The 17207-nt window shown below is 38.2% G+C and overlaps 9 protein-coding genes across 9 annotated transcripts; 5 read left to right on the plus strand and 4 right to left on the minus strand.

The window, feature by feature from the left end:
• Positions 1–27: 27 nt before the first annotated feature.
• AC631_02207 (uncharacterized protein) lies at positions 28–2589 on the plus strand (the record flags this gene model as incomplete). The annotated part of the gene is made up of 1 exon (XM_015611037.1): positions 28–2589. The coding sequence occupies one exon, from the start codon at positions 28–30 to the stop codon at positions 2587–2589; it is 2562 nt and encodes an 853-aa protein (XP_015468096.1).
• Positions 2590–2744: 155 nt separating this feature from the next.
• On the plus strand, positions 2745–3800 carry AC631_02208 (uncharacterized protein; the record flags this gene model as incomplete). Its single annotated transcript, XM_015611038.1, has 1 exon — positions 2745–3800. One exon carries the CDS (start codon positions 2745–2747, stop codon positions 3798–3800), a length of 1056 nt encoding a protein of 351 aa, XP_015468097.1.
• A 118-nt stretch (positions 3801–3918) lies between these two features.
• AC631_02209 (phosphatidate phosphatase) lies at positions 3919–5919 on the minus strand (the record flags this gene model as incomplete). Its single annotated transcript, XM_015611039.1, has 1 exon — positions 3919–5919. One exon carries the CDS (start codon positions 5917–5919, stop codon positions 3919–3921), a length of 2001 nt encoding a protein of 666 aa, XP_015468098.1.
• A 762-nt stretch (positions 5920–6681) lies between these two features.
• On the plus strand, positions 6682–8520 carry BZZ1 (Bzz1p; the record flags this gene model as incomplete). The annotated part of the gene is made up of 1 exon (XM_015611040.1): positions 6682–8520. One exon carries the CDS (start codon positions 6682–6684, stop codon positions 8518–8520), a length of 1839 nt encoding a protein of 612 aa, XP_015468099.1.
• A 272-nt stretch (positions 8521–8792) lies between these two features.
• Positions 8793–9359, minus strand: RPS7A (40S ribosomal protein eS7; the record flags this gene model as incomplete). Its single annotated transcript, XM_015611041.1, has 1 exon — positions 8793–9359. One exon carries the CDS (start codon positions 9357–9359, stop codon positions 8793–8795), a length of 567 nt encoding a protein of 188 aa, XP_015468100.1.
• A 550-nt stretch (positions 9360–9909) lies between these two features.
• Positions 9910–10629, plus strand: RKI1 (ribose-5-phosphate isomerase; the record flags this gene model as incomplete). The annotated part of the gene is made up of 1 exon (XM_015611042.1): positions 9910–10629. One exon carries the CDS (start codon positions 9910–9912, stop codon positions 10627–10629), a length of 720 nt encoding a protein of 239 aa, XP_015468101.1.
• Positions 10630–10780: 151 nt separating this feature from the next.
• ARF3 (Arf3p) lies at positions 10781–11394 on the minus strand (the record flags this gene model as incomplete). The annotated part of the gene is made up of 2 exons (XM_015611043.1): positions 10781–11293; positions 11380–11394. 2 exons carry the CDS (start codon positions 11392–11394, stop codon positions 10781–10783), a joined length of 528 nt encoding a protein of 175 aa, XP_015468102.1.
• Positions 11395–11884: 490 nt separating this feature from the next.
• On the minus strand, positions 11885–14176 carry AC631_02214 (DEAH-box ATP-dependent RNA helicase; the record flags this gene model as incomplete). The annotated part of the gene is made up of 1 exon (XM_015611044.1): positions 11885–14176. One exon carries the CDS (start codon positions 14174–14176, stop codon positions 11885–11887), a length of 2292 nt encoding a protein of 763 aa, XP_015468103.1.
• A 1049-nt stretch (positions 14177–15225) lies between these two features.
• On the plus strand, positions 15226–16911 carry ABC1 (protein kinase; the record flags this gene model as incomplete). The annotated part of the gene is made up of 1 exon (XM_015611045.1): positions 15226–16911. One exon carries the CDS (start codon positions 15226–15228, stop codon positions 16909–16911), a length of 1686 nt encoding a protein of 561 aa, XP_015468104.1.
• Between the last annotated feature and the right edge of the window lie 296 nt (positions 16912–17207).

A 17207-nucleotide genomic window follows, 5' to 3' on the forward strand; every position in this document is an offset into this window, starting at 1 on the left:
TTTATTGAAAGCTTACAACCCAAGGCAATGGTTCCGTCACAGCCTCTGACAAATTATTTAATCCCTGTTACTTCACCAGAATTTCCGTATATTTCGAGCTTATGGAATGTTATACCTTATAATGAAAAAGATGCCGTTTTCTCTTCAGGACAGCTATCGATGGTTTTCTTAGTTGATATTTTCACTATTCATAACGAGCGTATGATAGAACGCCTTCCTCTTTTATTGCATGTGGCGTTTTCATTATTGGATCATTATTTAAGTATTGTTCAAGAACTGGCAGGCACTTTATTAATACATTTGATACATACATTGGCACCCAAAGAACCTAAAACAGCTGAAACAATCGAGGCACTTAGACAAAGAGACCATTTCAAGTATTTGTGGGTATACGATGACTTAAACAATGACAAGAAAGGAGCCAGAACACCTAAGAATATGGATTTATTAGCGCGTAATGTCCTAGAGATTTTGACGCCTATTGTCCCTACCCTACAAGATGATTGGAGCAGGGTATCGCTACACTGGGCTACTACTTGCGCTGTAAGACATATTGCATGTCGTTCATTTCAAATATTTAGATCTTTGCTTTCCTTTTTAGATCAAGGTATGCTTAAAGATATGTTGCACCGTTTGTCTAACACGATTTCCGACGAGACTCTAGATATACAGGGATTTGCTATGCAGATTCTTATGACTTTGAATGCTATCACTGCTGAATTAGACTCAGAAAAGCTTATTGATTTTCCTCAGTTGTTTTGGTCCAGTGTCGCATGTTTGAGTACCGTCCACGAGCAGGAATTTGTTGAAGTTTTATCCACAATGTCAAAATTTGTATCTAAAATTGATTTAGATGCACCAGATACAGTATCCTGCTTAATTTCAACATTCCCTCCTAAGTGGGAAGGTAAATTTGAAGGACTACAACAAATAGTTATGGTTGGATTACGTTCAGCTACGGCGTGGGAACCTTCAATGAAATTCCTTGATAAACTAAATCACCTAAAGGATAGTGAAATTATCGGTACAGGTGATACCAGATTATTGATGTCAGTCCTTGCAAACTTACCGCGCTTCTTACATGCATTAGATCAAAAGGATATAAGTAAGGATATTGAAGAAACGGCGAATGTCGTAAGTAAAATGGCCGATAACTGTGGTAAGCCAGCATTAGCAAGAATTTTAGTGTCATTATCTAAGAACAGATTTAGATCGAAGAAGGACTTCCTAGTTCAAACGGTTTCGTCTATTAATAATATATTTTTCCCTGAATATGAAGCTCAAGTATTAGTTTTACTTCTAGGATTTTTATCAAATAAAACACCATGGATAAAGTTGGAAACGATGAATTTATTAAAACACATTTTTCCATTAGTTGATTTAGAAAGAGATGAATTTGTTGGAGTTGGAGCAGATCTCATTTCTCCATTACTAAGACTACTATTAACTGACTATGCAGAACCGGCATTAGCAGTTTTAGACGAAGCTGTTATAATATCAGGCTCACAATTAGATAAAGATGTATTAAGAATGAGTTTAGGCAATTCATCGATGAAAAAGGAATATGAAAAAACAGCTACTTTGTTTGGTATTCCCGAAGAAAGCGGATGGGCTGTTCCGATGCCAGTTGTAACTGCAGCCAGTACCCGAAACAATGTTCATGCTGTATTTTCAACATGCACTGAAACCACGTATGTTGATGAGAATGATGTAGAAAGTGATAATGACGAAAATATTCAGTTCCACATGGAAGATTACTATGCACCTGTTGTTGATCATGGAGATGCTGCATCAGCAAGTGTCGAGGAGCCAGACGCGTCATTGAGTAACATGTGGGCAGCTTTGGACGATTTTGATTCGTTTTTCACTAAGGACACAGATCAGAATGGTTCAGTACCTATGAATACTTCTCATCATATTCATAGTGCATCTGTTGACACAAAATACAGCAATTCTAGTGACCCAGCGACCTTCATGGATTCTGCTCCACAGGTTTATGATAACAAGGCATCCCTCATCCTTAATAGAAGTTTAGCAAGAACTAAGTCTAACACTTCGTTCAAAAATAATTTGGCTGACTCCATAGGAGCAAGTGAGCATGCTAGTCCTAGTGCATCAGCAATGTATAAGAAGTCGTACATTCCATTCAGACATACGAAGCATTCAATAAAGTCAAAAAATGACAGTTTTGTTACTCCAAAAATGCCCACATCATCGACATTTGACCCGGAGTATACCTTATCTCCTAGGTCTCCATCGTTAAGTAATTCAACTCTCTCGCCTTACGAGGATGAAGTATCGTCCCCCATTATGAGAAATACGGATTCGAATGTTTCTAATACCAATGAAACATCTACGAGGTTTGAGAATTTGATAGGTGGTAGTAAAAGGAAATCAAAAAAATCAAATAGGTTTTCGCCAAACTCTAACAGTGTTGCAACATCCCCCAGCATACCTCATAATTATTGGAGTTCCAATAAGAATGCTGATAAAAATCTTGTGAATAATCTGGCTACGCCACCTCATTCAACTCCAGCAAGTCAACGCCCTAATTTGAAGGCTAAAGACAAGAAAAAGAGGATCTCCTAACGTAAATAATCAATAGTGTATAATACATACAAGGTCTCTTACTTAATATTTTATTCACGTGATAATTTCTTCACTACGTCAGCGAATTTTTCAGGTATGAAAAAAAAAAGTAGTATAGCAAATTTATCTTCAGTATTAAAGTAGTTCAATTAGACATGCCACCTAAGAAGAAGCCTCAAATATCAGATAAGAATAAGGCCAAAGCAAAGGCCAAGTCAGTTGGTGATAAGACTTTTGGTTTGAAAAATAAGAATAAGTCTAAGAAAGTTCAAAATCAAATCAATCAAATTGAGGCAGGTGCTGATGGTGGGTTAGCAAAGAAGAAGGAAGCCGAAGCCAAAAGAAAGGCTGCTGAAAAGAAGGCCTCTGAAGAAGCTAAGAAGGAGGCTGCTGCTTTATTCGGTATTCAGCAACCAAAGGTACCATTTGGTGTAGATCCAAAGTCCATCTTATGTGAATTTTTCAAGAAAGGTGTCTGTGCTAAAGGTAATAAATGTAAGTTTTCTCATGATTTGAATGTGGGAAGAAAAGATCTTAAGAAAGATTTATATACCGATGCTAGAACAGAGAAAGAAGAAGATACGATGGATAAATGGGATGAAGAAAAATTGAGAAATGTTATTTTATCAAAGCATGGTAACTTGAAGACGACGACCGATAAAGTCTGTAAATATTTCATTGATGCGGTTGAAAATGGAAAGTACGGTTGGTTTTGGGTTTGTCCTAATGGAGGTAATGAATGTAAATATAGACATTCTTTACCACCAGGATTCGTATTGAAGACAAAGGAACAAAAGAGATTAGAGAGATTAGCATCGGAATCGGCACCAAAGATTAGTTTGGAAGAATTTTTGGATTTAGAAAGAGGTAAATTAGACAAGAGTTCATTTACACCAATTACGTTGGAATCATTTGCCGAGTGGAAGAAGAAGCAACAAGAGAAGAAGGCCGACGAAAAGAAAAAAGAAGAAGAAAGGAATGGTAAAAAGGTGTTAACAGGAAAAGAGGTTATATTGAACAAATTTGCCGACAAATTCTATACAGAAGAGGATAGTACTGATCAAGGTACAGAATGGGATTTATCTGAATTTAGAAAGAATTTACCTGAAACTGAAGAAAGTTTCAAAGATTATGGTGATGGTACTGTAAATTTGGAAGAAACACCAAACTCGAGCACCTCGAATGATAGTAAAGAAGAGCCACAGGCTTAGATTTGTTTATTGATAGATAATAGAAGGCTGGGTTACCTTTTTAATCCTACAACGAATTTGTTGTTATGTATAATACGAATATAATCTTCCGATACACATTTTATCTCTAAGAAAAATATTAATTACTATTATTTGTACGTAGGTAATCTTTCACTATATCTATACTGTTGGTGAAAAAATCATTTTCATCATCAGTAAAGAACTTTATCTTCGTACCAGTACCCTCTAATGCCTCCAACGCTGTAACAACTCTTCTAATCCATTGAGCACCTTTTTTGTCAATATCTTCCAACTCATAGTAGTTATGTGTATTATAAACATCTTGCAAATTATCAAAAACACTGTAATCATTATTGGATGTCGACGTAAAGCCCTCAGCAGTTGCTTTGGAAGTAAAAGATGTTGGTCTTCTAAGCGGCATTGGAGGAGGATTGTCATTAGAATTTGATTGTATTCCTGTTAAATTTCTCCATGAAGATTCATTTTCTTGGGATGAAACAGAATCCGTGGAGTTTGAACGCGCAAGTTCAGTATCGGTATGTGATTTCTTCAATTCATCACGAATTGGTAAAGGTGGTTTTCTGCTTAGTTTCTTCCCCTGTAGCGTTGAAGGTTTATGCGGTATCATAGGTGGAAGTTTCTTCGAACGTTCAGCTGCAAATACAGGAGTGTCGTCTGTTAAATCAATTAAATTTTCAATCTCATCCTCATTGGGCTTTGACGAAACTTGTTTTGAGACAGCTTTGGCCTCTTTTTTAGAAGTAAGTTTAGTAAGTTCTTTTAGAATTTTCTTATCATCAATATCGGACAAGGAGTCTTCAACGCATCTGATATATATGGCTATGATACGAGACGGATAACTTCGAGCCAAATCTGCATAAGCCTCTAAGTCATGTTCACCCGAATCACCAACGCATATGAATTTCTTCTTAGGGAAATCTTCAGCAATCTTAGACAATGCTCTTTTTTTCCTCGAAGACGACGGCTCCATTAATGACGATATAAAACTTCCAGTATATTGCTTTAAATGCACTGATCCTAATGGTAGCTTTACCTCTTGGAAATATTTGTTTATACTAGAAAAAAGCTGCCACGGAGAGTTTGAGACATAATGAAACGATATACTCTCATGCTCGTATAATTGATTATACCACTTAACTACTGGAGGAATGTTCCACAGATTTATATCATTTAGCAATATATTTCTCATCAATTCTCTTTTGTCACCCGTAACACCAGTTAATTTGATAGTATCATCTATATCACTGATCAAGCCTAAGCCCTCACTAGGAATGAGCATTATATCCTGGAAGGAGAAAATGCTTTCATCAGTAGCTGCTTTTACTTGAACTACCGAAGGGGCATAGCTTACTTCCACACATGCTTCAAAATGTCCATAACCATCAGTAATAACGCTTTTAAACTTCAATTCACTAAGTTCCAACTTATCCTGAGATCCAATCAGAATCACTAACTCTGCACTTGCAATAGACCTGGCAATAAAATTACTCAACCTTTCTTTTAAGAGATCATCATTAAAGCTTGGAGTACTGCTACGTACAGATGAGCTTGTAACCGATGTTTGAAGTTGTTTGTTTTCATTCTGTGAAATAGTATTTATAGATGAACCTCTAGAATTTATTGACTCCACATCGGAAACTGCATCATCACTCGGGGTAATCACATCAGGTTCAAGCCGCTCATCTTCCAATTCGTTTATTGCCTGTTTTGCAGTTGTAGGATTAGAACTATAACGGGTGATTTGCTTGGCTAACGATAGAATCAAACGGTTCTTCCTAGACATTACTCCAGGACACGAGAGCCATCCTTTCACATCAACATGATATTTACCATCTTCTGTCTTTCTGGTGTATGCTGGGAATAAGGTAATAGTAGCATCCTTAGGAAGTCTAACATTGCCATCTTCGTCGTAATAGTCACCACCCAAGGCTCTACTGGAGACCCCTGAAGCGATCAGTGAGATCTTAGGCATATAACTGTCCCTTGTAGCCTTAGCAAGTCCTATAAGTCTTTGCCTTCTCGACAAATTAGGTGACTGTGGAGTCAGAGATTCATGTTGTTCACCATTTGCGTCCAGTGGAGACCCATTTCGTTGCATCATCTTAATACTGCGTTTGAACTTCCTAGGTTGATATCCGAATTGCGGCTCTTCGATCTTTATCGGGTGCTGTCTTTTCAACGCCTTGTATTCTTTGTAAATATCTCCAAGAACTGTTAACTTAGAATAAGATGATCTCCTTTTAACCAGACGTGGGAATAGCCTTCTAAGAAGAAACACTGAAGCCAGTTTAAGTAAACTTCGTTTGCCCCTCAATGCAGTAATTTTGAGCCGAAAACTTTATGAAAATATACAACACAGTGTATTGATAATATACAAATATGAACGAGCACCTTAATAACCAGCGAATTGGTCAAACTATTGAGTTTTAATATTACCTATACTTATGATACTTCTATTGCTTAATCCTGGTTAGTTTGATGTCAATATTATATGCAGAACAAACGACATTATTCACCAATATTTTTCGATTTCGAATAGTTCGAAATTTGATGCAATGAAAAGATAGATGGCGAATGGAGGAGGATAATGACTATCCAAAACCACGCAGATATCCTTTAGTTAGTCTTCAACCATTAAAAGTTGTTATTAGTGGGTGCAAAATTTCAAAAACTTTCACGACATTTGTATATAATTGACGACATTTATTGAGGATAATCTACAACAGCGCCTGATTATAGGAGTTCAAAGTGAATCAGTAGCTGATTTGAGGATTACGGGTAGCTAAACCGAGAATAGCAAGTGATTTGGATTCGTCTGTGATAGAAAAAAGTTTTGAATTTAGTTAAGTAATAGAAGAATATGTCACTTGAAGAGATTTCTATTGGAAATGACTTGAAAGATTCGTTTAAACCTACATCTAAATGGGTAAATAACGGGATCAATTGGATCAATGATATCGAAGAATTTTATCGTGAGAGGGCTACTATTGAGAAGGAATATGCATCGAGGTTGCTGGAACTATGCAAGAAACATTTCGAGAAGAAGGCCAAGATATCTACCCTGTTATCTGTTGGGGACGAACCCCAGATCACGCCGGGATCTTTAGAAAGCGCATCCCTAGTACTTTGGAACGAGGTGTTAACACAGACGGAAGCAATTGCCGAGGAGAAGGTTCAGTTTAGTAGAGAAATTAACACGAAACTTGGAGACAACCTTCTGCTGTTAAAGAACAAGACGGGGAGAATAGCGAAACAGATAGAAACGATAGATGAGTATTTGGTATCCGAAAAAACTAAGACGGAAGAAGAGGTGAATAAAGCTAAGAAGCATTACGACTCTCTATGTGAATCTACGGAGAGTGCAAGGCAGAAAACGGAGAAATCGTCGAGTGAAAAGTACCAACAAAAGTTGCAGGAGAAGGAAGTTGCTATGAACATTGGCAAGAACGAATATTTGATCAAAATCAATATAGCTAATAGATTAAAGGATAAGTATTTTTATCAGGATGTCCCAGAATTGTTGGATTACTTCCAAGAACTTAATGAGAGCCGAGTCGGTTTATTGAATAAATTATTAAAGAATGCTTCTATAATAGAAAGGAACTCCAATGATCGTATCAAAGAGAAATTACACGTTATTGATTCCACAATCGATCAAAATAACCCAAAGTTGGATGTGGCGATGTTTATTAAGCACAATATATCTGATTGGAAAGAACCTCAAGATTTCTATTTTATTCCTTGTGCTATATGGCACGATGATGAAAGTTTAATAACCAAGGAGCCCGAGCTTACAGAATTGAAGAGAAGATTGAATATCTGCTCTAATGATATTGGGAAGTTCGAAGATCTGTGTATCGAAAGCAAGCAAAGCTTAGAGGAAGTCACGGCAGCACGTAAAGCAGAGTTATCTAATTTAACTTTGAAGTTTGACACTAAATTGAACAATTCCTTACTGCTTTTGCAAAGGTTCTTGAAAACTGATAGTGAAAGAATTAAGAACGAAGTTGAAATTGAAGTAATTCAAAATTTTGCTGGAAATAAAGATTTATCATATGTTGAGGTGAGGGAAAAGAAGAAGTCCAAGTTTGGATTCTTAAGAGGCAAGAAACAACACAACGGAGGTGGAGCAGTTGTTAATGATACCAACTCCGATGCTCACTCGTTGCACACTGTAAAATCGGGCACTAGTCAAAAGTCCCACGCCGGTCTTTTCAATATAAGACGAAACAGAGGACAATCTAATGCATCATCGGCATCAGCTGGACCAAGAGGTAAAGCTTTGTACCAGTATGATGCTACAGGTGATGATGAAGCATCTATTGGTCCAGGTGAACAATTTGATGTCGTGGATGAAGATGACGGTTCAGGGTGGACAATGATTCGTACGAATCAAGGACACGAAGGTCTTGTACCTACTGCGTATATAGAAGTTAGTATGGGAACTCCAGCAGCGGCTAGTATCAACAGTGGTAGTAAGAAGAAGGGACCCTCAGTTGCTCCAAAACGAGGTGCGAAGAGGGTCCAGTACGTAGAAGCATTATACGACTACCAAGCTGACGGCGACGATGAATTGACTATAACTGCTGGGGATAGGATTGCATTAGTTCAAGCTGATACAGATGGCAGTGGTTGGACCGAAGGTGAGTTGAATGGGGTCACCGGTATGTTCCCAACTAGTTATGTTAAGGATGCATAAGCATTATAATACAACGCCCCCAATTGCAAATCACTAAATGTAATAATCCAAGTATAGTGTAGTCTACATTATATCGATCGTACAATAGAAAAACATTAATACAACTTCAGAACGATTTTATATATATGTGAAGAATGATATATACCAAATATTAAGAAAAAATTATATAAAAGGCATCTATCCCAACCTTTATTCTTTTAAATAAAATAATATTATAATAATTAAACACACATTTACATAATTCTCTCTCCCTTGCTAATAATTGGATCCATTTAGTAAACATCACTTGGGATTTCAAAAACAACTTGCTTACCAGTTAATTTTTGGTATAATTGTTGGAATGAGTCTAACTTGTAGTCGACAGCAGTGGAGTCCTTAGAGTCCAATAAGACCTTTTGGATCTTGTTACCACCAACTAAGTATCTGACTCTCTTACCAACAATTTCAGTTGGGAAAACCAAGTCTTCTAAGATTTTGTCGTGGACAGCAGTCAAAGTTCTGGATCTTGGTCTCTTTTGTTGTTGTCTAGATCTTCTAGATGGCTTTGGTAAGATTCTTCTTTCAGCTAAGAAGACAACGTGACGGTCTGGGAATTTCTTTTCTAATTCTCTGGTTAATCTGGTTTGAACTCTTCTGTAAGCTGCTAAAGATGGACATGGAACGAAAACAGCTAAAGCCTTCTTACCACCGTTGACATCAATTTCCTTGATGCTCTTGAATTGTAATGGTCTCAATTCGGCCTTTAAGTCGGATTGACCTTCTAAGTCAACGAAAGCTTGAGCGACTTGTAACTCTAATTCACTTGGCTTTTCAGATAAGATTTTGCTAGCAGCAGACATGTTTTACTGATGGTATTTCTTGTGGATCCTAAACAAACCTTTAGTAATAACAAATTTGTAACTTTCGATTCTTTTTTTTTTGTCTATACAATTTGCTCCAGACAGTAAGAGTGCAACCCAATCGAGCCTACTCACAGTGTATTGAGAAAATTTTCCAAAATTCGCACCGCTAAGTGAAAAATTACACAAAACCATTTTTTCCTCCAAATTTCTCAAGGACGTGTCAAATGTTCAATTTTGGCGCGATGAGCTCCAAAACGGGTCCTATATCATGTGATGTTTGTGACTGTGTTTTTGCTGCGATCGTCTGCAGTACGATCAAGGCGCTTACCGAATTGAGTCATTATATCCGGGGTTAGACCCTGCACCATTAAAATCCACACACCGGACTGACTTTTGGATTATCTGCAGGAATATGATTTTTGGGTGGAAGATTCATCCAGCGAGTAGTGGCTAGTGGACTAGGGATGAGGTGCTAGGCAGTCTTTACAAGCGAAGAGAGGCTGAATATATGCTAAGACGGTTAGTAAACGCTAGATACATTCGAAACATGTCTACTGGAGCATCATTGGTAGAAAAAGCTAAGAAGAGTGCCGCATACCAGGCGGTGGATGAGAATTTCCCGGAGAATGCAAAGGTGGTTGGAGTGGGTTCAGGGTCGACGGTGATTTATGTTGCAGAAAGAATAGGTCAATTGAAGAACAAGGAATCGTTTGTGTGTATTCCTACGGGATTTCAGTCGAAGCAGTTGATTATTGATAACGGATTAAGGTTGGGAACGATCGAGCAGTATCCTGAAGTGGACATTGCGTTCGACGGGGCCGACGAGGTGGACACGGAGTTGAACTTGATCAAGGGTGGAGGGGCATGTCTTTTCCAAGAGAAATTAGTGGCAGCTGCTGCTAGCAAGTTTGTGGTTGTGGCCGATTTCCGTAAGAGATCACCCTCCAAGTTGGGTATACAATGGAGAAAGGGAATACCTATTGAAATTGTGCCATGTGCTTATGCCAAGGTAATCAAGGAGTTGAAATCTATGGGTGCAACGACCGTTGATTTGAGACAGGGTGGTTCAGCCAAGGCAGGACCAGTGGTGACCGACAACAACAACTTTTTGATCGATGCCGATTTCGGTGAGGTTGCAGACCCTGCTAAATTGCACACCGACATCAAACAATTAGTCGGAGTGGTAGAAACCGGATTGTTTGTACAAATGGCAGACAAAACGTACTTTGGCGAGGAATCTGGAGACGTGAAATGCTGGTCAAAATAATAACATATGTACTGTAAGTAGGCTTATGTGCAACTGTAAATTTGTTCGTACGTGCTGCGTAAAGCAGCCTATTATATTATTACATGATTATTAAACAATTTAATATACAAACTATACAGTCTATTACGCATATTGTAAGAAATGAAAGTCCTCAGGCATCATGCTTGGAGATCCAGTTTAATGTCTCAATTAAGCCCGTACCATCTGTGGCAACAGTAGGTATCACTGACCATGTATGCTGCCCTGGTAAGTTATGTAAATCAAACCTGTCGATTAATTCTTTGGGCTTGATGGCCCCATGAATGTCTTGCTTGTTGGCCAATACTATTAGTAAACATTCGGATAACTCCTTATCGCTAATAACCCGCAACAATTCTGTTTTTGACTCTTCAAGTCTGGCATGATCGGACGAGTCAACCACGTATATTAATGCATTGGTTCCGGTGAAATAGTGTCTCCATAATGGTCTAATTCTCTCTTGTCCACCACAATCCCAAACTGCAAATGACACATTCTTATGCTTCACGGTTTCAACATTGAACCCTACTGTAGGTACCGTTGTCGAAGCTTTTCCCAACTTCAATTTATACAATATTGTGGTTTTCCCTGCATTATCAAGACCAAGCATCAATATTCTCATCTCACGGTTCTTGAAAAGCTTTGACTACTTTTTGTTAGTATTCATCAGTCTCTAAGTCTTAAGTTCCTTGTTTCCTATAAGTATCAAGACATTGTCATCAAATAACATACCATTAATAATCCCATCTTCGACTATATTTGTTTATATTTATATTATGTCCTTATTAATAGACGTGTAACAAATTAGATATGCTGTTTTAACCTCTCTTTCAAATTACCAGCTAATCAAAACAACTATGCCTGTATTATCCCCTTTAGATTGTCTTATACTTTCCACTTGGACTGGTGCTATAATTTTAAATGAAGAGTTGAAATGTTGTCGTATAGCTAGCTTTTATTTTTCTTCATGAACGCGACTACCTATAACTAATCGAGTAACTCGCTTAACTCGTCTTCGATTAGCTTAAACGAGTAAATTCAATGTGCAGATGAGGTGGTTATACGCCGTAAGATAATGTATGATTGCTGTGGATGGTGTATGTTGGTATAAAATTACAGTAAGAACAGTGTATACTTGTGAATATGTATTGTAAGAGCAGTAAATGGTATATAGTTACGAGTGCTGTACTGAAACGGATTTTATTAATCTATAGAATATATACTGGTATGATTACAACTATTTTTTAGATTTCTTTGATTTTTTTTTCTCTAACTTTTTCATAGTCTCTACTCTGTCTATAACTCTTTCGAGTGATAATTTGACATCACCCTTCGAAAAGTGGTCTAAATTGTAATAATTAGGAGCCAACTCAACAAGCCAATCTGGTTTAACGGAAGTGACAGTTCTGATGTAGTTTTTGGATGTCAAAACAAATTCGTTATAGATGACCCATTCACTTTCAGAAGCCAAAACAGTGGTTGGATGGATCAATGCATCCTGGTTATCTTTAATAGTCAAATAACCCTTATTTCCTGACTTCTTCTTTGCAACTTGCATGAAAAAGCCGGCTGCAAGGGCCTTACGGATGTTGGTCCAATAGCTCTTATCTTCAAAAGGAGTAGAGATAAGTTCCAAGTCGTATCTTTCCATAATTCTTTGCAATTGGGATCTCACACTTCTGGCCGATAACAAGGATCTGTAAGATAAGAAGTTATCACGACACCATTGGTGTAAGCCCAAATTGTGAGCTTCGTCGGAGTTAAATGCCTCGTAGACATTCAAAAGAGTCAAATGATCTCCATCAGGATGGGCAAATGCCAATTTACATTCATCTGCTCTCTTTCTAGCTGATGCAGGACGAACAAAAATATTTGGAACAGATAATAACGCAACAATACTCAAGATTTCGTTAGAACATTTGAAGGCTGGAGATCCGATCAACATGACTGCAAGCATAGGATCTAATGGGAATTGTGATGCCATTCTTCCTAATGCGGTTAATTCACCTTCATCCGAAAGACATTGTAAGTAGTTCAATTCTTCCAAAGCTCTCATCATTGTTTCTGGTGCAGGAGGGTCCATAAAATCGAAATGAACTAAATCATCGATTCCTAATTTCTTCAATTCCAATACGGTAGATGCCAAACTACTCCTCAAGATTTCTGGGTACGATTGTTCGATCAATTCTTTTTGGAAAGCTTCCTCAGTGTATAATCTGAAGCATTTTCCCGGTCTAGTTCTACCAGCTCTACCAGCTCTTTGTTGTGCAGACGCTTTAGAAATTGGCGATACCAATAATGATTCAACTCTGATTCTTGGGTTGTATACTTTTTGCTTGGAGAACCCAGGGTCTACAACATAGACAATACCGTCAATGGTCAAGGAAGTTTCAGCAATGTTAGTAGAAACAATGATCTTTCTACCTGGTCTTCCGCCTGGTCTGAAAGGTTCTGGAGCTGGATCGAAAATCTTTTGTTGTTGGTGAGGTGGTAAAGAACCATATAATGGGTAAACACTGCAAGGACCGCAATCTTGGTCTCTGATTAATTCGTCTGTCTCTAATGCGATTTTTCTACAGGCATCTTCAATTTCTTCTTCACCAGTAAGGAACAACAAGATGTCCCCTTCATCCTCAGTAGCATGGATTTGTAACACTGTTCTGATGGCAGCATCCATATAATCCCTCTGGAACTCAGGAGTATAATAGATCTCAACAGGGAAGGTTCTACCTGGAACTGCTAATAAAGGAGAGTTGTGAAAATAGTTTTGGAATTTTTCTGCATCTAATGTAGCAGACATAATAATGATCTTCAAGTCTGGTCTTCTAACACTCACTTGTTTCAATAAACCCATCAAAATATCAGTGGCCAATGTTCTTTCGTGCGCTTCATCCAATATTATACATGAGTACTTGTTCAAATCATGGTCGTCCATTGCTTCTCTTAACAACATACCATCAGTCATATACTTCAATATAGTTTTGTTGCTTGTCTTATTTTCGAAACGAATACTGTAACCCACTTCTTCTCCTAATTCAACATCCATCTCATCGGCAACTCTCTTGGCCACAGACATAGCTGCAACCCTTCTAGGTTGTGTACATGCTACCTGCGTGCCCATCAAGTGTGGCATATCATCGTAGAGTACAAACTGAGGGATTTGCGTCGTTTTACCAGAACCGGTTTCACCTACAAACACCATAATCTGTGTACTTTGAAACATTTTCAAAAATTCATCTCTTTGTGCATGAACTGGTAAATCCCTTCTTCCTTTCAAGATACCAAAGTATTTGGAGCTAAGCTGCTTTCCAGTAAAAGGATTGTTTGGTCCATCCTCCAACTTGGCCGCTTGTGATGCAGTTGTAGTGTGTCTCGTAAGTTTAGAAAATTCTCCATCGTCATGGTGAACTAAGGGTGTACGTTCCCTAGGATGTGGATGCAATCTCAAAGATTCTTCTGCAGCCTCAGCTACTTCCTCTGCTTTCGAATCTTCTACTTTCTGCTTTTTATATGATCTATCTTCACCCATAATGTATGTTTGCAAGCTATTTAATTTTTTTAACTACTACTTACTTTATCAGTTGAGATGAGCTACGAATTTCAAAAATTGATTTGGGTGTATGGATGCCTCACGTGCGTGTGCACGATACCCTTCGGAAATGTTTGGCATATTTTGCATCCTTACCCCTAAGTCCGAATTTAAATAAAGGGTGTAAGGACCGCCCCCCAGTGCCCAGTGCCCAGTGGGTGCTCCCACCGCGCGATTCGCTGGTCCGCTTAAACACTTAAACTATCTGTGTCTGCAGACACCACCAAAGCCACACTCTTTGCCCAGCTACATAATCATTTTTATTGCACGTGATTGTGCACCTGACAAGTTCCCCTTAACCGTCCTGATCACCAGCACCAATCGCACGCGCCACAAGCCACCCACCACAAAATACACCCACCGCATCTCTCCCACTGTCTCGAACCTTGGTTGCGTCTCAAAACAAGTCGCGTCGGACCAACGGTATCCCGGACAGTGTTTTTCCGCGTGCCGCTAGTGATGCTCGCTATACACCTGTTATGACGACCAAATCAAAATCACATTCATGGTATGGTAGCTCATCTATCGGGAAAATGGGCGGTCACCGAGGTATTTGGCGGTACATAGGCGAAAGATTGTTTAGCAACCTTTCCAAGCATATCACAAACGATTGCTCACCACGATTCGTGCATCAATAGATCAGAGCTCTTGGTGGAAAAAAGTTCCAGCACCGCAACCCCACGCACAGGAAGCAAAATTTGATAGAGGCGGGCTAACTATTTTTTTTTAACTGCGAATTGGAGAAGCAGGTTTTAAAAGAAAAGATGTTGGCACGACAGTGAATTTTGTAGGAAAGAATTCTTTTCGAATTTATTGTATACGAACCTTAGATTCTAGAGGTTGTTAGTATCTTCATATTAGCAACACCCGGTTAATACGAAATACAAAATAGAAATACTATCAACGTTGTGGACGTCTGTCACTATAGCATTACACATTAATTATACATTGATAGTTTTTTCGAGGGAAATTTTTCATTCATTATAAATATGTCTGTTAGCAAAAATATTTATGAACTTACGGCCATGGCTAACACAGTAAAGAAAATTGCATACGACAGTGTCTCTGTGGTGGAGAGAGATGCTACAAGAGCTTTTCAGTATTCGTTTTTGAATAAGCAGTTAAAGAAATGCGGTGGTTCAAGCATGTGGAGCGATGCGATGGCTAAAGCTGAGGCTGCAAGACATGGTGCTAAAATTGGGGGAGCTGTCAACCAAAGGAGAATGTACTCCACAAACTCCTTTTCACATCCATCAGAATTGACTCCAGAGCAAAACATGCTGAATGAGACCCAAAGAACAGTATCGAAAGACGTGATAGGTGTAAAGAAGCCTGCGGAGTTCCAGATGTCACTGAGTGAAGTTCCAAGTACTAGATTGGCCAGGATTTTCCACTACGGAAGTTTGGCTGCTGGGATGGGTTTGGGAGCTGCCACCCAGGGTATCAAGCACTATGCATCAGGGAATAAATCAAGCATTTCTATGAAGTCGCTTATTTTGTCTCCACAAAATATTGAGAGAATGGCAAAGAAGTTCTCAAAAATGAGAGGTGCTGCTTTGAAGATTGGACAAATGATGTCGTTTCAAGACCTGTCTATCTTACCAGCTGAAATCCAGCAGATCTTACTCAGAGTACAAAACTCTGCTCATTACATGCCACCAGGCCAATTAGAAAGGGTCATGGTAAAAGATTTAGGTAATAACTGGAGAGAACGCTTATTCACATCTTTCGATGACGTTCCTGTTGCTGCTGCCTCGATTGGTCAAGTCCACAATGCCGTCACCGAAGATTTAACACCTGTTGTTGTTAAAGTTCAATATCCAGGGGTTGTGGATAGTATTGATTCTGATTTGAATAACTTGTTGACCTTATTGACTGCATCAGCAATTTTACCGGCTGGTTTGTTCTTGGATAAGACAATCGCTAATGCCAGAGTTGAATTGAAGTGGGAATGTGATTATATTAGAGAAGCTCAAAACTTGATTAGATTTCGTGATATGATTCAAGATGACCCGGTATTTGAAGTTCCAAGAGTTTTCCATAACTTGTGTGGTGAACATGTTTTAACCATGGAAAGAATGAGAGGTCTTGAAATTACTAAGGGTAACTGGGATCAAAAGACCAAGGACTGGATTGCTACCAACATTATGAGATTGTGTTTATTAGAAATTAAGCACTTCAAGTTTATGCAAACCGATCCAAACTGGGCTAACTTTTTATATAACGAATCCACCGGTAAGATTGAATTATTAGACTTTGGTGCTGCTCGTGAATTTGGTGACGAATTTATCGAAAACTATATTTTGATTTTGAAGGCAGCCATTAAAAAGGATCGTGAAAAGATTGCTCACTATTCGAAGAAATTGGGCTACTTGACTGGTTTAGAATCCCCAGCAATGACTGATGCTCATATTGACTCGATCTTAGTTTTAGGTGAAGCCTTCTCTCCAATTGATAACAAGGGTGTACCATTCAACTTTAAAGATCAAACCATTACCGACAGAGTTAGAGGAAATGTCGGAATTATGTTAAGTGAAAGATTAACCCCACCTCCTGAAGAAACCTACTCGTTACACAGAAAATTGAGTGGAGTCTTCTTATTATGTGCTAGATTAGGAGCTACTGTTCCTTGCGAAGACTTGTTTAAAGAAATTATTGGCCACGATTACGATTAGATGAAGCTTTTCGTTATTCGATTTTTTTCCGCTAAAAGTTTTAATGATTTTTTATTTTGTATTTTTAATGAGTAATGATAATTTACTAATCCTTAATGATGTTAGTACAGCATAAGTAGCTGTATTTTTTTAAATAATGAATTATGTTTGTTTTATAGATTAATTTTATATTTTTGATTTTTAATTAGTTGTAGATACGATAAGTTTTGTGATACATTTATTGTAACTAAATCTAAAGCTGTTATCAGACCAAGTAACATTACAGCATGGATACACAAAATTTTTTTGTAACCATA

Source organism: Debaryomyces fabryi, assembly GCF_001447935.2.
Source record: "Debaryomyces fabryi strain CBS 789 chromosome Unknown contig00037, whole genome shotgun sequence".
Lineage (NCBI taxonomy): Eukaryota > Fungi > Ascomycota > Pichiomycetes > Serinales > Debaryomycetaceae > Debaryomyces > Debaryomyces fabryi.